General features: G+C 43.2%; 1 protein-coding gene across 5 annotated transcripts in view; it reads left to right on the forward strand.

Moving 5' to 3' along the window:
• Positions 1-23,242, forward strand: part of LOC144689829 (CAP-Gly domain-containing linker protein 4-like) — a 350,052-nt gene that overhangs the window by 73,820 nt on the left and 252,990 nt on the right. For 4 of the 5 annotated variants that reach the window (XM_078557236.1, XM_078557237.1, XM_078557238.1 and 1 more), the window contains exons 3-4: positions 17,526-17,665; positions 19,650-19,743. In XM_078557236.1, the coding sequence (XP_078413362.1) occupies positions 17,526-17,665; positions 19,650-19,743 (234 nt within the window). Of the gene's footprint in view, positions 1-9,697; positions 9,820-17,525; positions 17,666-19,649; positions 19,744-23,242 lie in introns of those variants that run through there. The other variant, XM_078557239.1, reaches the window with a different exon arrangement.

Here is a 23,242-nt window from a genome sequence, read left to right on the forward strand (position 1 = left end):
AAAGGAAAAATAATAAAAATGTGACGTCAAGCATTCGGCCCTCATGCAGTCATTTGGACAAACACACACTCTCCCTCTCCCTCTCTCTCTCTCTCTCTCTCACACACACACACACACACACACACACACACGTATCAGAGATAAGGGAAATTAGAGTCCAACAAAAAAAAGTTCAAAAAATATACGGTTAAGAGTCCTTTGATTGTCCTTGAGGTGTAGATTTTTAAATGTTGTGGCCAATTTGGATTAGCTGGTTTCATGGATGTGGTCAGATATAGAAGATGTTGCAGTTATTACGAAATCTCGGCTCTCTGGTAGTTTTCTGGTAATGTTGACTTCTCGAACCGGGTAGTACACTTGTTCGAGAAAAGTGGGTTCTCACCATCAAAACTATTCATGGGAAGATGGCTGTGAACATAACTTGCAGCTCTACAATGAACACGCCAATATAACATTACCTCAGCTGATTGTGAGAAAGTTAGGAAGCATGAGGGGTAACAAAGGGAAGTCAAGCTCATAATTTCAACTTTGGGCACAGAGCATGAGACTTGAAAGTCTTCAGCCTGGGGAGAGAGTGTGGATATGAGATCAACAGAAAGAAGGCATTGTAATAGAGGGAACCCCATGGCCAAGATCTTATAGAATTGAGACAGAATGGAGAAATATCAGAAGGAACTGAAGAACTTTGATATCATTGGGAACGAAACTAATGAAACCTTGGACATAACATTTAGATCTGAATGGAGACAAGGAACCAGATAAAAGTGGAACCTCTACAACCACCCAGGTGGAAGACACTCCTATTGAATGATGAGAGCGTGCAGTTTGCCTTCAACCTCGAAATGAAATGAGGACCAGATGAGGGAGATTGGTTAAGGCACCACAGAGACTAACCCTGTGAAGTCTGCGATTTTGGGGGGAGATGTAGCAGGATGTATATAGTGGAAAAAGACTTGGTGGGGGGTGAGGTGTAGAGTAAAGGGTTAACATCAGGAGTCAGGTCAATGAATATATTCAAAGCTGAAATAGACAAATTTTTAATTGACAAGGGAATGAAGGGTTATGGGGGACTGGTAGAAAAGTGGAGTTGAGGCAACATCAAATCAGTCATGATCTTATTGACTGGCAGAGCAGGCTTGAGGGGTTGAATGGCCTACTGCTGCTCCTGTTTCTTATGTTCTTATAGTGCACACCACGGAATGATTTGCATTATGTTCAGCATTGTGGTAGCTGTGTGTATTGAGAATCGTGTTCAGTGAATTAAGTCTGATGATGATCAGATCAGGCTGGTGCCAATGCCCTGATCTTGGATGTCTCCAGGACACCTTGTTGCATGGTTTGTTCTGAAAGGTGTTAATTACACAAAGCTCGCGGCAGCAATAACGTAGTAGTCTCTGTCTGTTCGCATTTACCTTTCCCAAGCTATGATGTCTGAGGCAGGAGGACCATATCTCATGGTCTATGCCCACTTTTGTATTGACATCCCCAAGAAGTAAAAGATGTTCTGATTTAGAGATTCTGCTGATTGCAGTGTCAAGCTCCTCATAGAACTGGTCATTTGCCTCTGTAGTGGAGCATAGCATTGAAGTATAGATGCTCGTAAGGTTCACTAGCCTTGTTTGAATTGAGAGTTGGATGGACAGAATACATTTCTACCATTTTACCTTCCTTACAGTGAAACCTACACCTGGCTCACTTGTTTTATCTGAATGAGACCTGTCAGATGAGCATGTAATGTTTTTCTTTCAGTGATCCGTTCTCAGCAAGCCTACTCTCTGGTAGGGAAGCTATGTCAATGTTCAGCCTGTCAACTTCCATGTTAATCACAGTTGTCTTGCATGCGTTGTTAACCAGCTGCATGTCGTCTGTCAATCCAGTACACATGGTCTTGACATTTAGCTTGCCAATCACAGAGTTGGCACCTTCTTTCTTTCTGTTTATTTCATTTGTTTGCCCGATGCAGTGGGTTCCAGCCACTCGTTGAGCAGAGATTCTAAGCTTCAAGCACCCACTAAATCAGATGGACTGTGGAGGGTTAGCACCTTACTATTCGGGGCTTACCTGACTTGAGGTGGGTAGGAGCTGATCAGTGGGACACAATGGTCCCTCCCACTGTAGCACCCATTCTCCACACCAGTAAAAGTTGGGCTTATCACTTGTAACTGCTGTTTCCCATGTTAACGCTCTGCAGCGAAACTGAAATGTCCTCTTTGGGGCGCAAGCCTGGGCACAATTTATAGAGACACTAGATTGCTCAAACTTCAGGGTTTCCCTCCCCAATGAGTCCAAAGGAATGCAAAGCACTACATTTGGCACCGGCTTGGTTGTAGGAGTTGTTGGAAAGATGACATATTTGGGCATCAGTTCGCCTTTGGGCTGCACTCCAGATTTTTTGTCAGGGTTTACTCACTTAGCCTTCAACTCTCCGGAGGTATCCACAAGGTGCTGCCCATAGCTGGGGTTTTGGTACATGAGTGCCAAGACGTGTTCACATGCCTGTGGGCTTGCAGACTGTATAATACGCTCCCAGATCAGGACTGTTACCCGCAGTGCCGAGCATAGTATGGGGTGTGATGACTCAGGCGGCATTTCTGACATCATCACGCTGTTTTACGATAATATGTTATGCAGGCGGGGCAAAAAGTTGGAAACCCGCTTGCATTATTTAAATATCAATTGAGAAAATAATTAACGACCCAAATGACAGCAATAATATGCTCTGAAGGCAATAATACATCTTCAGGGTGAGAATCACGCCATATGGGGAATCTGTTTTTTAATGGCCAAGCTTGTATGAGCAGGTTTTAAAAGTGCAACTGAGACCAGAGTCTCATGTGACCTGAGCGGACTAACCATTTGGAGATTGTTTGAGTTGGAGGACTTTCTTCTGATTCAGAAGGCTCTTCTGAGTGATTTTTTTTTTCCTGGCTACTTCTCAGTGGTATAAAGCCTCCAAGACAAATAGGCATTGTGGTATCAGTTGGAGACACAACCACCAGTGAGGAGGAGAGAAGGATTAGAAGAAGGAGGAGGAGAAGGGAGGCTCAGGATGCTGTGGTGTTGCAGGAAAGGGACAGAGCAGCGCCAGACCCCGAGGATCAGGAGGCACTCTGAGACTGCCAGCAGAGGCACAGCTGATCTTATGCTGCCCCTGGAGTATACAAGCAGAGATTTAGCTACCTGCAACTGACCGAGACTCAATGCAGGAGAAGACTCAGGCTTTCAAAAGCCATGGTAATGCCACTTCGTGAGCTGCTGGCAGCGGAGATCACATCCAATTGCGTTGTGGGCTACATTGAAGGTCACTGTCACGCCAAACTTCTTCGCAACAGGTTCATTCCAGGCAGCCTGTGGAGACCTTAGTGCCATTACACAGCCTGCTGCACACCATTGCATAAAGGTCTTCACAGGCGCAATGTTCCGAAGGGCTGGGAATTACATCTTCACACAGGATGCCACGAGTCACTTGGATAGAGCCCAAAGATTTGCAGCGATTGCAGGTTTCCTCAGGAATGCGCAGACATTGCCATAAAGGTTCCTGCTAGACGGCCATGCACCTTCCTAAACATAAAGAGCTTTCACTCGCTCAACGCCTAGCTGGTATGTGACCATAATCGGTGCATCATGCAGGTGTTTGCCAAGTCCAACATCCTTAGGAACTCATAGATTCCTGACTTTTTCACCAGTCCTGATTCCTTGGAGGGATGACTAATAGGTGACAAGGGCTATCCACTGAAAAGATGGATAACGATGCCTGTGAAGGTGTCCAGGTCTGACATAGAAAGGAGGTACAGTGAGGGCTACGACAGAACCAGGACCATAGTGATATCCTAAAAATTCCAATGCCTGGACAGATCTGGAAGAGCATTACAGTACTCCCCCTCACAGCCTCCCTGATGGCCATGGCTTGCTGTGCATGCCATAATATTCAAAGTGGAGATGACCTGGAGGATGAGTGCACGCCAGATGGGGGCCAATCCTCTGAGGATAAGGGAGATGAAGAGTTGAGGGACCACGGCGATGTTCCTGCTGATGGTCCTGGCCGTGATCGAATGGGTGGCCGTGACACCAGGCACGCTTTAATATGGTAAGGATTTTAATAGTGCACCTTGCCACTGCAAGATTTGGGGAAATCTTGGCCTTTTCTCATATGCTATGAGAGATTCCTGTCGCCCTTATATCCACACATTATCCATCACCCTACATGAGAACACAATTCATCCTGCCCTTCCTCAACCTTTTACTGTTTTCCTCAACCTCCAGACATTCACACGGCCACAGCAATTAATAGCAACATCAGCATGAGGGAATATGAGATGTATGCTTATCCCCAAGCTTCAAAGGAGTAATAACATGAATAAATCAAAAGCTCACCCATGTGCTCCTCTTTGTGACTAATGTGGATATTTAGTAACACATTTACAAGGGCCCCGGCATAGTGTTCCCCCCTCGTTTGTGGCTGCACTGGAGAGAGGTGGCTGATCTGCCACCTTCCTTGCTCTGGATGATCATGGCGGCCGTCCTCTTTGGAGCTGTGGCCTTGAGTGGCTCAGTTTGCCCCTCCAGGACAATCACCAATATGCCCATAGAAGAAGCTTGGTGCTCTGAGGAGTGGGTGAACGCAGCACACATGGCCCATATGGACACCTCTACAGTCCATGTTAGAGCATGCAACCCCTCTGGTATACCCACCAAGTCTTCTTGGACCTCGCGCTGGACATCCAAAATCTGCCGTCTTACGGATGACTCCAGAGGCTCATCATCCAACATGGAATCAGTCTCTGGATCACCCTGGACTGTCCTCCGACTGCCCAGGGCCTGCTCCACCACACTCGGCCAGCTGCATGTGTGAATGTGAAATGCCCTCACCAGTGTGTGCATGACCCCTTTCCTGCCGACGTGCCAGAATCTGCTATGATGCTGGGTACGGTGAGAGGATGTGACGCTAGATCCTCTGAGGGCTCTTCTACCTCCTCAGAGGAGGGTTGCTGGATGACTTCTGGTGGAGCTTGCACTGAAGACACTTCTCTTGTAACAGAGAGACATCAGTAAGGGGGTAATTGGGTATCAAATAGCTTTCCACATCAGCCCTGTTACACGATGCACATTAACCGTAGCACTGTCCAACATAAGTGATTAAACTCCACAGATACAATGTACCCTTGAGCAATGATATGCAGCTTCAGATGATGTACGGGCTCTCTCACGGGCGTTGCCGGCTTGCTTCTCCTGAAAAGATTTGGCACAGAGCATTCATCAAAAATTTCAAACAATCATATGGCATGCCTCCAACCCATTATCAGATCAGCGCGTGCCAGCCTGGAGCCTATGCTTATGTGTCATAAGGTGATCCTGCAAACCACCCGCCTTATAATTCGATCATTGCTTGAAATACACAATGGCATGGTCTAGGACAGCTGTGTCCTTGTGCAATCATGCTACCTTTGAGGAGCATCAAATCTCAATTACCTCCTGCATTCACTAATGAAACCTGTAACACACTAGACAAGATTGCTCACTGAGGCCATACTCACCCTGGCTGACCTCATATGGTCATTGAGCCTTTTCTGGCACTGGGACCGAGTCCTTCTCACTGTTGGCCACGTCGGCCACCTGCTCCTATGCAGCACGTGTCTGGTTAGGCTTGCTCTTCTTGCCAGCGGTTGGCATGAGCTGCTCACATCAGTTAGAAATTGTACGCAGGAGGGCTCCAAGGGAGACCTCTCAGAATCTAGCGGCTGGTTTGGCCCTTCTGGTATGCCACTTACCTCATTCTAATGTCGCAGACTTCCATGTATGGAAGCATGTAACAAATGTACAACTTCTCAATGCCAAAAGTTGGGAGGCTCGCTGAAATTTAGAAGTTCTGTTACCTATGAAGATTGACATGGTTTGCAGAGATTACCTAAAATTTAAATGCACTTACCTTGCAAGACTGCAAAATGCAGAAATCGTCTCTCTCAAATAGATCAACAAGATTGCTCATCTGATAGGTCATAGCCTGCAGCCTCTGGACATCCTGCCTTCCAGCACTTATTGGGCGGGATGAAGGCCTGTAACCTGCCCTTGCCGTTAATTGGCGGAAATTAACGTATTATCGGGCGCACTCCAATGGTGGGCTCAGAAGTCCACTTCCTACACTGCCTACTTCCGGGTGCAGAAGCTGTCGTTGTGCTTGACCGTGTTATTCAGCCCTGTGTTTAGAGGCCACATCTTCGCCAAGTTCTCCTGAAGCTTTAGCCTGGGACCACGAGAAACCTGGTCTCCGTGTGCCGCCACAAAGAGGCACAGCTGAAAACTTGCTGATGGAGAGGCTGTGTTCCGGTGGTGAGGGACTTAAACCTTTGGCTCTCTTTTATGCTTTGCAACCAGATCATGGTGTAGGCTGAAAATGAAAGCCAAACTGGCACACAAAAGAGAAAAGCATGCTAACTCTTTGCGCCCATGCACTAGACACATCACTTCAACCTGTTGGACAATTAAGGGGAAAGGTCTAAATTTGGAAATTAGACCAAAGGAACCCACCACACACACATTTTACCCGGATTAGAAAATCAGGGCTAATGGTCTGAAGTTTAACTTAAAAATAATGGGTGGATTTGCGTGGGGTTGGGGTTAAAGTCTCAGAAATTTGTTTCCGAGCCAAACCTTCCTCAAACCCTTCCACTTTCAGCTTTATTTGAGGTCGGAGAGTAGGCGGGCAGGCAGATGACGAAGCTGATCCACGGAAGTGGGTTTCAACTTTCAAACATTATAATGAGGCTCTTTCAGCTTTTGATGAGTAACCGCTGTTGACCAGGTTTCCTGAGTGTCAGGCAGACCAGTAGCTTCCACAGGGCGAGATAAGTGCCTTCACACCTTACTGCTGGATTCAGGTGCCTGCCTGAGAAGCCAATGTGAGTAAGTCCTCCCTCCGAAGACCTTATCTCCACCAGACCCCTGGTCCCTCTAATACCGTCAGGCCCTGATCTACTCCCTCACCTCCCCACTCTCCCCAGCCAAGACTTCTGATTTTCCCCTACCATGAAGCCTATGACCTCCCTCACTGGGATCAGCAGTCCCTCAAATTGCTCCCCCCACCTTCCACGTGGGCTTACCTGCTGCTGAAGTCATCAGTGACTAACGCCAAGCCCAACTAATCAAGGACTGTTGTAACCTTACTATTCTGTAGATTGAACACAAATTGTGTTTTCTTCAGTTGGAATATAATGTTGAAATCACTGATTTGTAATGTGTAACATTATTCTCAGTTGCTCATTTTTCTTCACCTCAAAAGAATTAGGTTTACTTGAATTTAATATTAAAAAGCTTATAATCAGCATCCATGTTCAACAGGTCAAACTGCAGCAAAAAAATAACTCCACAATTGACAAGTGATGTTTTCTTCAGCCTAGCAGAGAATCTGATTTGAGTAACATTTTTTTTGTAATTGATGTCTTCTACGCTCCTCTAAAGTTAGGCCAAACGATATAATTTGGGGATATAATGTGGGTATCACCCTTAGAAAAGTTTTTATCATTGATATGCACCAACGATGGTGGTGCTTTTGCATTGTATTTAAGACTCCCAACATGAGATTGAGGGCCAGTTCATTCTTTTTCTCACCAAGGAACATTGTTCTCTGCTCCTGTGCTTTGTTATTTGTTGTTTCTTTTAAGGACGTTCATTTTTGAAAGTTAGTTATTTTTGTTGTAGAAGATTATGTTTTATAAAGTTAATCTGTTTAATTGTTTAAAGTTACTTGTTTGTAAACATTTTTAGCTTTGAACAATGCTGTGTAATTTGTGTTGCTCCTTGAGATTATTTGCTTCTTGGTCACAGCCATCTTAATGCATATTGCTGCTGGTACTTTACCCAAGACCCTTTGTTGACTGCTGCAGGAGTAATTACGACAGCTGGTAGCAGCCAAGAAAGTTGCCCTAAGAGGTGCTGTTCAGAAGTTGTGAGTCATTCAGTCTCATTGGATTGCTTCTGATAGTGCTGAGTTGGATTAGAGTTGTGAGTAGTACTGAACAAAACGTTGGCAGGCGTAGGTGCTGAAGCTAGGAGGAATGTGCCATGTGATCTCTATCCAATCACAGGCAAGTATATGTAATTATAATAAAGCAGTACTGCCACTACACTGTCTAGTTTGGATTAAGCTAGCATGCCTGAATCAATATTCCATTGAAGTGAATGGCAAAATTTTAAAAATATCCAAACATAATAGAAAAACATGACATAAATATCATGATGGAAAACTGGAAAGAATGAAATATTATAGCTTGTAAGTACACTTTAAATTGCATAGATAGCATGGCCTTACCGATGATGTTTAAAGGTCAACACCTGTTAGGATCTGAATATAGAACAAAACAAATTATGACAAGTATCATGCTATCATGTTTCCTCTCTATACTTTCTCCAGATTCTATCTCTACGTTCTGTACAAAATTGACTTCTCTTAATGTCTTCAGACTTAGCTTTGCTGAGATTGTCACTTCAGCTTTTGCAAATAACACCAAAGAAATGAACAAGCCTGTAGATCAGTTTTTGCACCCAGTTGCTCTGTTTTAGCTAATTGCAGAAGTACTTCACCATTAAATCCATTCACTTTCATTAATTACATTAGTTGCATTATTTGAGGACCTCTCTAATTTAATTTACATAGTTTGAAACCATATGCAAGCAAGTTGGCTACTTTAGACTTCTCTGTTGTTGTGTCTCTTCTTTTCAGTGTTATTTTAAATTTCTTCACTGATCTTCTAGGCCCAGGTAGCCAGTCAGTCAGCACTTTGTTTTCTTGCTGTAAATGTGAATTTTTACATTTAACATTAACTGTCCCACTCCATTCTGGAATCTGCTCGACTGCTTTGCAAGCAGGCGCATTTTCCACCTTTTCTGAAAGGGTGACCGAGGCTGAGGAGATTACAATTCCAAAAGACAAAGCTATAATAATGCATGAGAAATGACACTTATGTTTCTTCATTTTTTCTGTCAGATTTACTATCATGGCAAAATATAGGAACATAGGAAATACGAACAGGAATAGGCCATTCGGCCCCTCAAGCCTGCTCTGCCATTCAACATGATCACGGCTGATCTTCTGCCTGAATGCCATTTACCCGCACTATCCCCATATCACTTGTTATCTTTAATAACTAGAAATCTCTCCATCTCTGTCTTGAGCATACTCAATAATCAGGACATCAATATTTGCGGGCTTGATTTAAGTAGGACTATAGTTTTTTTCATTCTTTCCTGGGATGTGAGCATTAATGGCAAGGCCAGCATTTGCTGCCCATCACTAATTGCCCTCGAGAAGGGGTGGTAAGCTATCTTCCTGGACCGGTGCAGTCTATCTGGTGTATGTACATCCACAGTGCTGTTATTTTCCTTTTTGTAATATTTTTATCAAGAAACCAGAAATGTTGATGTTATGATCCCCAGCTGAGGTTACCCCTGGGCAAGCCTGATCCCAGAGTGGAACCCAGCTTGTTAGATCCTTTAGTAATTATGGTTTTATTTAGTGTTTAATGTACCTTTTAAGAATAATACTTGTTAGGCAAGATCACATGATCTGTTGTAACCAATAGGAGAGTAGTGTGGGCTATCTAGAGTCAGTGTAGAGATAGAGTTGGGGTTGAAAGTACACGTGTAGTGGCTGCTGAGTATTTTGTAAATAAACTCAAAGTTTCCGCCTCAGAAGTGTCTGCAGGTCAACTCTAGCGTTAATAGCACAACTCGGCCACCTGACAATAAACTGGCCATGAGGATAAAACAGGCCTGAACAAAAGAAATCAAGTTAAAGAGCTTGGCACTATACCTCGCCCAGTGATTGTAAGTAGCAAGCTCCTTTAGAATTGAAGAGGTTATCCCCTCTCAAAATGCTACAGTTTTGGAGAATTGATCCTTTTGAACTTGCCACAGATGATTGGTCTCAATACATAGAACGCCTCATGTTCTTTTTTCAAGCGAATGAGATTACAGGGGAAGAGAAGAGGTGAGCGAAACTCTTGAACACTTGTGGGAGCAAAACCTACAGCTTGATTTGAAGTTTGATGGCACCCAGTGCCCCAGATTCGAAAAATTTCGATTAATTGGTGGACCTCGTGAAGGGTCATTTTCGCCCAAAGCCCTCAGTCATGATGCAGAGGTTCAGGTTTAATTCGCGAAATAGAGACAATTGCATGCTATGTGGAAAATCTGGAGCAGCTAAAGGAACATTGTGAGTTCAATACGACGCTGTACGGCATGCTTAGAAATCGTTTAGTGTGTGGTGTGAAAGAGGGTACTATTCAGAAAAGATTATTGTCTGAAGTGAACCTGGATTTCAAGAAGGCGCTACAGATAGCGCTGGACATGGAAAGTGCAGTAAGAGATTCAAAAGCAATGCAGGGTGCGCAAAATGGCACTGTCTTCCACATTCAGTGGGAAACCTCAACCGAAAGGGGCACGATAAAGCAAGACTCTGCCAAGAAGGGGGAAACAGTCCCCACTAGCCGAAGAATAAAGAAAAATAACAACAGCAGAATTGAAGAATAATTTTGATAGAGGTGGAAACAATCAGTCTTTTAGCAATTAGCAGTTTAAAAAAATCGAATGCTACTATTGTCATAGAAATGGACATATGATGAGACAATGCAAGGAAAAATCCGAGCAGGTTTGTAAATAAAAGAAGAAGCCCAATGAAATCTACAATGTAGAAAAGCTTGAAACAACAAATTCAGACATTTACTCATTGTTTAACCTGAAAGTTGGAAAGACAGAACCAATATTTGTCACAGTGAAAGTAAATGGCAAACCTGTTAGAATGGAAGTGGACACGGGAGCTTCCACTACAGTAATTGGGGAATATGCCTTCAGATATTTGAAGAATGGTGAACATCAATTAAGGTTAGAAGAAAGAGATTCCAAGCTAAAAACATATATGGGTGAAGACATTCAAGTAAAAGGCATTAGCAGAGTAATTGCCCATTATGGAAGCCAAGTGGCAAAGCTGCAAGTGTTAGCATTGAGTCGCAAGAGGATCAAGCCTTCTAGAGCGAAATTGGCTAAGGGAAATCAACCTTGATTGGCCACTGGGATTCCAAAAGAAAGCTGGAAGCATTGCTGTTTTGAAAAAGGAGTGTGTAAGGACTCAACAACCTGAAGAAATGCAGGTTGTCTTAAGCCAAAACCTGGAAGAACAGCGGAAGGAACTCGAAGAGACCGTGCTTGGTGACAGAGTTCGAGACGAGGTGAGCAACCTTCAAAGGGAAAAATAAAACCTGTTGAAAGACCTTCACACACTACAAGATTTCCTCAGGTCACACCTCTGGAAAAGTATGAAGAGAAACAAAAAGAATTCAGCACCTGAGATAAAAGCAAAGAACTGCAGATGCTGGAAATCCAAAACAAAAACAGAAACAGAAATACCTGGAAAAACTCAGCAGGTCTGGCAGCATCGGCGGAGAAGAGCACAGTTGACGTTTCGAGTCCTCATGACCATTCAACAGAACTAAGGAAAAATAGGAAAGGGGTGAAATATAAGCTGGTTTAAGGGGGTGGGAGGTTGTTGGGACAAGAAGCCAGTAATAGGTGGAGATAACCAAAAGATGTCCCAGACAAAAAGACAAAGAGGTGTTGAAGGTGGTGATATTATCTAAAGGAATGTGCTAATTAAGGGTAGAAAGCAGGACAAACCAGATAGCTCTACTGGGGGTGGGGTGAAGGAATACTAAAAAGGCTAAAAGGTACAGATAAACAATGGGTGGAAATACATTTAAAAATAATGGAAATAGGTGGGAAAAGAAAAGTCTATATAAATTATTAGAAAAAACAAAAAGGAGGGGGAAGAAACGGAAAGTGGGTGGGGATGGAGGAGAGAGTTCATGATCTAAAATTGTTGAACTCAATATTCAGTCCGGAAGGCTGTAAAGTGCCTAGTCGGAAGATGAGGTGCTGTTCCTCCAGTTTGCGTTGAGCTTCACTGGAACAATGCAGCAAGCCAAGGACAAACATGTGGGCATGAGAGCAGGGTGGAGTGTTGAAATGGCAAGTGACAGGGAGGTCTGGATAATGATTGCGGACAGATCGAAGGTGTTCTGCAAAGCGGTCACCCAGTCTGCGTTTGGTCTCTCCAATGTAGAGGAAACCGCATTGGGAGCAACGAATGCAGTAGACTAAGTTGAGAGAAGTGCAAATGAAATGCTGCTTCACTTGAAAGGAGTGTTTGGGCTCTTGGACGGTGAGGAGAGAGGAAGTGAAGGGGCAGGTGTTGCATCTTCTGCGGTTGCATGGGAAGGTGCCGTGGGAGGAGATTCAGGAGTAGGGGGCGATGGAGGAGTGGACCAGGGTGTCACGGAGGGAACGATCCCTACGGAATGCTGCCAGGGGAGGTGAAGGGAAGAAGTGTTTGGTGGTGGCATCATGCGTGAGTTGGCGGAAATGGCGGAGGATGATCCTTTGAATGCGGAGGCTGGTGGGGTGATAAGTGAGGACAAGGGGGACCCTATCATGTTTCTGGGAGGGAGGAGAAGGCGTGAGGGCGGATGCGCGGGAGATGGGCTGGACACGGTTGAGGGCCCAATCAACCACCGTGGGTGAAAAACCTCGGTTAAGCAAGAAGGAGGATATATCAGGAACTGTTTTTGAAAGTGGCATCATCAGAACAGATGCGACGGAGGCGAAGAAACTAAGAGGATGGGATGGAGTCCTTAAAGGAAGCGGGGTGTGAGGAGCTGTAGTCGAGGTAGCTGTGGGAGTCGGTAGGCTTGTAATGAATATTGGTGGACAGTCTATCACCAGAAATTGAGACAGAGAGGTCAAGGAAGGGAAGGGAAGTGTCAGAGATGGACCATGTGAAAATGATGGAGGGTTGGAGATTGGAAGCAAAATTAATAAATTTTTCCAGGTCCCGACGAGAGCTTGAAGCAGCAGCAAAGTAATCATCGATGTACCGGAGAAAGAGTTGTGGGAGGGGGCCGAAGTAAGACTGGAACAAGGAATGTTCCACATACCCCATAAAGAGACAGGCATAGCTGGGGCCAATGCGGGTACCCATAGCCACACCTTTTATTTGGAGGAAGTGAGAGGAGTTAAAGGAGAAATTGTTCAGTGTGAGAACAAGTTCAGCCAGACGGAGGAGAGTAGTGGTGGATGGGGATTGTTAAGGCCTCTGTTCGAGGAAGAAGCAGAGAGCCACCAGATTATCCCCGTGGGGGATGGAGGTGTAGAGGGATTGGACGTCCATGGTGAAGAGGAGGCGGTTGGGGCCAGGGAACTGGAAATTGTTGATGTGACGTAAGGTGACAGAGGAATCACGGATGTAGGTGGGAAGGGACTGGACAAGGGGAGAGAGAAGGGAGTCAAGATAGCGAGAAATGAGTTCCGTGGGGCAGGAACAGGCTGACACGATCGGTCTGCCGGGACAGTCCTGTTTGTGGATTTTGGGTAGGAGGTAGAAGCGGGCCGTCCGAGGTTGGGCGACTATCAGGTTGGAAGCTGTGGAAGGAAGATCTCCAGTGGAGATGAAGTCAGTAACAGTCCTGGAAACAATGGCTTGATGTTCAGTGGTGGGGTCATGGTCCAGGGAGAGGTAGGAGGAAGTGTCTGCAAGTTGACGGTCAGCCTCCGCGAGATAGAGGTCAGCGCGCCAGACAACAACAGCACCACCCTTGTCAGTGGGTTTGATGACAATGTTAGGGTTGGAGCCTCCTTTTTGTTTTTCCAATAATTTATATAGACTTTTCTTTTCCCGCCTATTTCCATTATTTTTAAATGTATTTCCACCCATTGTTTATCTCTACCTTTTAGCCTTTTTAGTATTCCTTCACCCCACCCCTACTAGAACTATCTGTACCTGGTTTGTCCTGCTTTCTACCCTTAATTAGCACATTCCTTTAGATAATATCACCACCTTCAACACCTCTTTGTCCTTTTGTCTGTGACATCTTTTGGTTATCTCCACCTATTACTGGCTTCTCGTCCCAACAACCCCCCCCTTAAACCAGCTTATATTTCACCCCTTTCCTATTTTTCCTTAGTTTTGTTGAAGGGTCATGAGGACTCGAAACGTCAACTGTGCTCTTCTCCGTCGATGCTGCCAGACCTGCTGAGTTTTTCCAGGTATTTCTGTTTCTGTTTTTGTTTTAGAATTCAGCACCTCTTTGAACAAACTCAAAAATGAGTTGGCAGAGAAGACATAACAATGCCCAATTTCCCAGAGGCAGCAAACAAATACAAAAAGGAGATGAAAGAGCTGAAGAATCAGCTAAATGAAGCCAAAGAGGATTTGGAAGCAAAAGTTGCAGAATTTTCCAAGAAGCAGACAGATCATGAAATTTTGGGAGACTCAGCCACTGAGCTCAGACAAGTTAAACTTGCATCTGAGAGAAGTCTGGCCAACAGTGAAGTCAAAAAGAAGGCCGAGGTTAAAGTCTGCATGAGAAAGAAGAAGGCACATATAAAGAAGATACAGAAATACTATAGGGCCTTAATTCTGGCAACATACAAATACACTTTCATACATAGGCCTGGCAATCAAATCACAAACACCCATGGCCTTAGTCGTTTGTCTTTACGAGAAAATGATGATCATGTTCCATTTCCACAGGAACTTGTTTCATTGTTAAATTTCTTAGATCCTAGCTGGTATATACTCCACAGATCAGAGACTGGGCAAGTCAGGACCCTGTCCTATCTCAGGTAAGGGAACAAGTGCCACATGGCTGGTCACAGGAGCCCATATCTGATGAAATGAAACCATACTTCAACAAAAGACATGAAATAACCAGCCAGGATGGCATCTTATTGTGGGGAGCACGATTAAGAGTTCCTCCAAAGGGAAGGGAACCACTTCATCCAGGAATTTCCCAAATGAAGACCATAGCACTCAGCTATCTATGGTGGCCAGGGATGGATGGTGAAATAGAGAGTTTAGTAAAGCACTGTGCGCAAGGTCAGAAACTTCATAAGTTTCCAGTGACAGCTCCGTTACACCCATGGGAGTGGCCAGGTAGACCCTAGGTGCGGTTACACATCGACAACATTGGACCTTTCCTGGGAACAATGTTTCTGCTCATTATTGATGTCCATTCAAAATGATTGGACATATGCAAGGTGAAGTCACCAACGTAGGCCCCTACAATTGAGAAAGTACGCCAGCGTTTTGCCATTCACGGGGTACCAGAAGTAGTCATTTCCGATAACAGCACGGCATTTACAAGTGCTGAGTTTCAGCGGTTTATCAGCCTCAAAGGTATCGCTCATGTGAAAACTGTACTGTACCACCCTCCTCAAATTGACTGGCCGAAAGGGCAGTTCAGACGTTCAAGGCAAGCATGAAAACGCTAACTGGTGATTCCTTGGCAACCAAGCTAGCAGGCTTTCTTTTTCATTACAGGGTTACCCCATACACAACAACAGGTGTCACGCCTGCAGTTATTTTTGAAATGCCGTCTCAGGACAATTTTGAGCTCAATAATGCCGAATTTAGAGGGGAAGGTGGAAAGGAGTCGGGTAAGCCAGAAAACTAGACGTGACTGGGATAGTCATGAGAGGAAATTTACCGCGGGAGAGCCAATCGATATATGTGAAGAGCTTCGGGCAAGGACCAAAGCAGTTACCGGGTGAAATAAGTACGGTGGCTAGACCTCCATTTTACCACGTGGAAGTGGAATGCCGGATCATCCATAAACATGTGGACCATTTAAAGAAGAGAGAAACAAATCACCAAGATTTGGTTCCACCGGCGATCATGACCGGGTATGCGTTTCCTGTTGAGGGTACTCAACCCACGACTGACATGTCTGATGTTCCTATAAAAGTTAAGGATACAGAACTGCAAGTACCCACCAAGGCACCTGATGTTCAAGCAACTCCGGAAAAGGAGGGCCCTGACAAAGAATCTGATGTTGTGGAGCTGCGACATTCCACGTGTACCAGGAAACCACCTGAAAGACTGAACTTGTTAATTCCTTACCCAACATAAATATATGTATAACTGAGTTAAAGGGGGAGGAATGTAGTAATTATGGTTTCATTTAGTGTGTGATGTACCTTTAAAAGTAATACTTGTTAGGCAAGATCACATGATCTGTTGTAACCAATAGGAGAGTAGCATGGGCTACCTCAGACTCAGTGTAGAGATAGAGTTGGAGTTGAAAGCACATGTGTAGTTGCTACTGAGTATATTGTAAATGAACTTATAGTTTCCACCCCAGAATTGTCTGCAGGTCAACTCTATCTTTAATAGCACAACTCGGCCACCCTACAACAGAACCTAACTTTTATTTGTTTGTTTAGATACCTGGTGAGTAGCTACTGAACAGCCACAGTAGTCAGCTGATGAACTTTTAACAAAAGAATAAAACATTTATTCAACAAGAAAAGATGAACTATATTACAATACTCCTTCACCCACAACTATACCTTTACAGATATATACACACTTGCAAGGATAACGCAAGTTACAAAAGCTATCTTATACTTTAATGTCCACAGTAAGTACACAGCCCATGTACCAATAGACACCCTGTGGACAGACACACCACACTCTGAAACCAAGTGACAGATGCCACCTCAACCAGTTGCTATGGGTCTCTCCTCAGCTCCCCCCAGATGCTTGTCACACCCTGAGCCAATTGGTCTCACTACACTCCGTCTTTGACACGAGGGTTCCCAAACTCCACTGTCCAAGGCTTTGCCTTGGAATCTTCTTCCAAACCGATGCTTTCTCTCAGATGTCTCCTGCAAGTGTTCACCTCCAGGGCTTTGAACTCTCCTTATGTTCTTCTTCCCTGGGTCACTAGATGCATTCAAGCTGTCTTCCACACACTCTCTCTCACCAACTCAGCATTAACAGTACACCACTTCATCACATGCCCATAGCAAAGAGTTACAGACCTTCAGTTGTCTCTTTGGACCTTCTTGCCTCTTGCAAGCTGTTCTTGCTTCAAATCTGTTTTCTGCAGTTTTTGTCCCTTTAAGTCTGAAGCTTGGAGCCTTTCTGTCTGCCCCTCACTCTTAATTTCACTTAACAGGACCTTTTCCAGGTTCCTGTCCTTCCTTTGACTAGAAGGTCTGCTTTGAACTTTCCCCTCTTCCATTCCCCTGGATTTTGGAGTTTTTCTTTAGCTTGGGACTGGCTATCTGTCCCCTTCTAGGCTGCTCCTGTCTGGCAGCTATCTTCAAAATGTGCTGAACTCCAACAGCTTCCAAAAAAAACTGCTGTCTTTCTTCTTCTGGGTGTGTCTGTTGGAGGGATCTGCTTCTCTGGCCTCCTGTTGCTAGGCAACAGTCCAATTTTTCTACTGTTGCTTGTTTACCTTAGCCTAAGTCGTAAAACTCTCATTAAATTAGAAATGCAAGCACCTTTTTAAAGTGAAACTAAAACTCCATTTGACCTTTCTTAACACACAGATACAAAAATACAAATCAAACAAACTTTAAAGCTAAAATGTATTCCTAACACCCACAAAATACAAATATAGCTTACTTAAACAGTTTCTATTTCCTAACACTAATGACATAGTAATGATTTTGTTTAAATTTTTCACCTGCAGAATTTTCCTTCTTTGATCCACATGACCCAGCATGCAAAAGAATCCTACGTGACCTTAAGACAACCGTTTCTGAATTGTTTGCTATCTTGCGCCAGTGGGTCCCACAAGTGCAGCAACAGATCGATGTGATTGGGAATGAGGTAAACTAAAATTGTCTATTCCTAATTACTGTACCATGTAGAATTGTATTTTTTTTAGCAAGGCTTATAGGTTTGTAATGTGTATTGATTAAACCTATTGATTTGACCTACCAAAAGCCCCAAAATACAGTGCTTCATGTACGAGAGTCCTGCAATTGCACTTGTTCAAAATTACAACCAGATTTTCAGGCACAGAAGGGAAGAAAGTTATTTTTCTAGTGTTTCTTGGAATTTTTGAACATTTTATAAAAATTTACCCTCAGAGACTTGCATTATATTTTCTTAACCTTTAAGTGTATTTTTATGGCATGAGTATAAAAAATTGAAAAGCTTTCCCAATTGCAGGATCTAAAACAAAAAATTAAATTTACTAAGGAACTGATTACTATGCTCCAGTCTTACTACAAAATGGCTTTGTATATTTTCAAAAGTATATTTTAACAATTTAAAATCAAATTTTCAGCTGTATTAAATCTTTTGTAAAGCAAAATTAAAACATGTAAAACATATATTCTTAAACATGTGTGCCTAATGTGCATGAATGATGATGGATGAATGAATTGAAAATTTAAGATAAATATATAGGGGTAGAGTTTCCTTTAAGGTGCAATTGGCAATACTTTTCAAAGTGTTTTACCAGTCCGCCTCCCATCCCAGCTCAAGCCTATTTGCATATCAGCAAACGCAAAATCTGCCATGAACCACACAACCAGGCAGCATTTTTTAAATGTTTGCTTTACAAAAGATTTAATACAGCTGAAAGTGAGTTTATCACAAAAAACTGATTTTAAATTGTTAAAATAGACTTTTGAAAATATACAAGGCTATTTTGTAGTAAGACTGGGGCATAGTAATCAGTTCCTTAATAAATTTATTGTTTTTTTCATTCAAAACGCACCTATTAATGTCCTTGCACCCAAAAGATCCAGCTTAATATTGGAGTTTCCTCAAAGATCTGCAAATGATTGCAATTAGTAGAAGTTGCCAATGATGATTAATTCACCTGGGGGTGTGGCCAGTTTTGAGAGTGGGATCTGCTTCTTGTGTTGAGTTTTTAGAACTAATGGAAAAGATTGTGGAAATTTGTGTTGTGCTGATTGCTTAAGGGTTACAGTGACTTCAGATGCATTGTGTTGAGAAAAGCAGAGCAATTGAGCAGAAACTCCATGCCCCTGTTGAACATTAATTTTCATACTCAAAGAAGTTAAATATGGAGGAGTTTGGTGCTTTTCTTGTGCTTAAAATGTTTATGCTGATAAATACCCATTTTACCTTTGGCATAATCCAATGAAATTGACAAGAGATTTAGTATAATTTGACATCTGCGAAATGGATGCATTTTTTGGTCTACTTTCCAGGTTGTGCCTGAGGAAGAAATTCCATAGATTGAGCTACAATGGACCCACTGTTAAGTTCTGGAGAAGAATGAGGGAAATAGGAAATGATGAAAGCTGACAATGGATGTTTATGGATAGTTCACTGACTAATTCATAATGTCAAAGGGAACTGAAACTTGTAAGGGGAAATTTTCCTGGGTTCAGCTGCACTGGATTGTCTCAGTGCAGTGAATGTTGGGATATTGAGTGAACTGGAGCATATGCCAGTAAAGGAACGTGCCTAATTTTTCTTTTAAAGAAAATCAAGCAAGTTCCTTTGAAGATATGCATTCTAACCTGCTCGATCCCCCCCCTCCAAAGAATATTTGCTGCATCCAGGCAATATTGTTAGTGGTGCAGACCCAGAAAAATCTCCCCATACAAGTTTCTGTAAGTAGATCCATGTGTCAATGTTTCAACAAGAGCAAGTATAATTAGGAAAATTATTTTATGTTGTTTGTTTATAATGTCTGATGATAGATGAGGATTGTCTTAACAGAGAGCGTAGTCCCTTATTTCTCAGTTGATTGTGCATGATCAATTTTCATGTAAAATAAAAAAAAGCAAATGAACCTTCTGTCATTCTGTTCGGAATATAATTGCTTTAGATTCTGAATCGGGGATGCCATGTGAATGACAGAGATGGATTGACAGATATGACACTGCTACATTACACCTGCAAAGCTGGAGCTCAAGGAATTGGTGAGTTGTATCTCAAATATTTATTTTAATGTAGATTTTGTATTAACATTTTCCTTTATATCCTCTTTCCTTGTCTATTACCTTAGTGCTTCCTCTTATCACCATTTTCTGACAGGAGTATTCCCTATTTTAGTAACCAATATGATTATTATGAGAATGAGGTTGTTGATATTTGGTTCTGTTGTGATCACCCCAGTCATCCAGATTTTATTTAATGGACTGCTCATGAAATAAATCTAATCAAATTATGTTTTTTAAAACCTGCCATTTAGATCATTAACTTAATGACCCTTCAATTAATGACCCTTCAAGTCAATTAAGCTGGAGATACATGCTTGATAAAGTCACTTAAATCCAGTGCTAAAGACTTTTGGAATTGTTACAATGTGAAAATGGAGACAGAATTTATCTTTGTATTTTCATCGCTTGCTAAATAAATGGACCAAATAAGATGCCTGGAAATGTGTGCGATCTGTGAATGTGTCCTCCTTCAATATCCTGTTAAAGGAGAATTGTATCACATCATGTGAGCATTTCTCACAGAATGAATTAGTTCCACACTTTTCTCAATTGGTGGCATATCATACCGCTTAATATTGCTAGAGACTATGTGGGCTGTTGACCAGAATTGGAGTAGTGCTATCTTCTTCAGTACTGACTGATTTTTGCCAAATTGCTGTTGTGTCCTCTTGAGTTTGCAGTGGGTTTGCATGGTCAGTTTTCCAATTTTAAGCAATGCTGTCAGGAAAAATTACCGAAAAGTTGAATCTTTGTATTGTCATGTTGAAAAGCAGTATTGGCAAAGTCTTGGAAGTAGGTTACTTGCATGCCCTTTCATAGTTCAAAAGTACATCATACAAGAGAATCAGCTTTCACGGGCATATTCTATTTTGGAAGTTGCACATTTTGGGAAAAATAAAACTTTTACCAGTAACTGACAAAATATAATTTTAGGCCCTTTAGATCCTGCTACTCATTATTGAAATGTGATTGTTCATCTGAGTGTTGTGCACACAATTTATAGACTTTTATACTTGCATTAACAAATTTACTAGAGTATGAGATCATTATAATTTACATTGAATTGCGTCGAATTATATAGCATAGAAACAGGCTATTTGACCCACCAGGTCTGTATTGGTACTTAGGCTCCACAAGAGCTTCCTCTCACCCAACTTCATCTAACCTGCTTCTGGCAACACTTACACGTACTTATCATAAAAGTCAAAGCATCCAATGTTAATCATTTTTAAAAACAAAATGCAACCTAAAATGCCCAATTGAGTTATATTTGTAGCATGTTGAGGGCAAAGATTAAATATACAAGGTGGCATAGTAGTATTGTCGCTGGACTAGTGATGATCCAGGGACCGGGTTCAAGTCCCACCATGGCAGATGGTGAAATTTGAATTCAATAGAAATCTGGGATTAGAAGTCCAAGGGTGACCATGAAACTATTGTCGATTGTTGTAACCCATCTGATTCATTAATGTCCTTACCTGGTCTGTCCTACACGTGACTCCAGACCCACAACAATGTGGTTGATTCTTAATTGCCCTCTGAAATGTTTTGTATCAATCCGCTAAAAAGTCTAAAAGGGATCACCCAGCATTGACCTAGGCACCGGAAACTACAATGGCAAACTCAGTCCTGCCGACCTTGCAAAGTCCTCCTTACGAACATCTGAGGGCTAATGCCAAAATTGGGAGAGCTATCACAGACTAGTCAAGCAACAGCCTGACATAGTCAGACTTGGGGGAAAATACCTTACAGACAATGTCCCAGACACTGCTATCACCAACAAAAACAGAAAATGCTGGAAAAACTCAGCAGGTCTAACAGCATCTGTGGAGAGAAAAACAGAGTTAACGTTTCGAGTCCGTATGACTCTTCTCTCCATAGATGCTGTTAGCCCTGCTGAGTTTTTCCAGCGTTTTCTGTTTTTGTTTTAGATTTCCAGCATCCGCAGTATTTTGCTTTTATCTTACTACTATCACCATCCCACTTGCAGGACAGCCCCAATAGAGGTTGCGGCAGGTATACAGTTGGGAGAGAGTACTGAACATTGACTCCGGACCCCATGAAGTCTCATGGCATCAGGTGAAACATAGGCAAGAAAACCTCCTGCTGGTTACCACGCACCGCCCCACCTCAGCTCATGAGTCAGTACTCCTCCATGTTGAACACCACTTGAACGAAGCATTGAAGGGGGCAAGGGCGCAAAATGTACTCTGGGTGGGAGACTTCAATGTCCATCACCAAGAGTGGCTCGGTAGCACCACTACTGACCAAGCTGGCTGCGTCCTAAAGGTCATAACTGCTAGGCTGGGTCTGCGGCAGTTAGTGAGAGAACTAACAAGAGGGAAAAACACTTGACCTCATCTTCATCAACCTGCCTGCCGCAGATGCATCTGTCCATGACAGAATCGGTAGGAGTGACCACCACACAGTCATTGTGGAGACGAAGTCCCGTCTTCACACTAAGGATACCCTCCGTCATGTTGTGTGGCACTACCACCATGCTAAATGGGATAGTTTTCGACCACCTCTAGCAAATCAAGACTGGACAACCATGTGGTACTGTGGGCCATCAGCAGCAGCAGAATTGTACTCAAACACAATCTGTAACCACATGGCCTGGCATTACCCTCACTCTACCATTAACACCAAGCCAGAGAATCAACCCTGGTTTAAAGAAGAGTGCAGGAGGGCATGCCAGGAGCAGCACCAGGCATACCGAAAAATGAAGTGTCAACCTGGTAAAGCTACAACACAGGACTACTTGCATGCCAAACAGCATAAGCAGCAAGCGATAGACAGTGCTAAGCGATTCCACAACCAGAGGATCAGATCTAAGCTCTGCAGTTCTGCCACCCAATCGTGAATGGTGGTGGACAATTAAACAACCCACTAGAGGAGGAGGTTCCACAAATATCCCCATCCTCAATTATGGGGGAAGCCCAGCACATCACTGCAAAAGATAAGGCTAAAGGCTAAGATAAGGCAACAATCTTCAGCCAGAAGTGCCAACTGGATGATCCATCTCGGCCTCCTCCAGGGGTCCTCAGCATCACAGATGCCAGCCTTTAACCAATTTGTGGCAGATGCTGCCCAAGCCATGGTGACAGAGGAGGAAACTCAGTCACTAGAAGGGCTTAAAATGGATAAGGAGGAGGTATTGGATAAACTGTCGGCACTTAAAATTGATAAGGCACTGAAACCGGATGAGATGCATTCAAGAATACTAAAGGAAGTGAGAGTGGAAATTGCAGAGGCACTGGCAGTGATCTTTCAATGTTCCCTGGATTCAGGGGAGTGCCGGAGGACTGGAAAATTGCTTACATTCTGCCCTTGTTCAAAAAAGGTTGTGAAGATCTGCCTTGCAATTACAGACCAGTCAGTTTAACTTCAGTGGTGGGGAAACTTCTAGAAACAATTACCCGGGATAGAATTAATAGTCACATAGAAAAATGTGGATGGATTTGGAAGAGTCAGCATG

Source organism: Cetorhinus maximus, chromosome 14, assembly GCF_964194155.1.
Source record: "Cetorhinus maximus chromosome 14, sCetMax3.hap1.1, whole genome shotgun sequence".
In the NCBI taxonomy this organism is placed as follows: domain Eukaryota; kingdom Metazoa; phylum Chordata; class Chondrichthyes; order Lamniformes; family Cetorhinidae; genus Cetorhinus; species Cetorhinus maximus.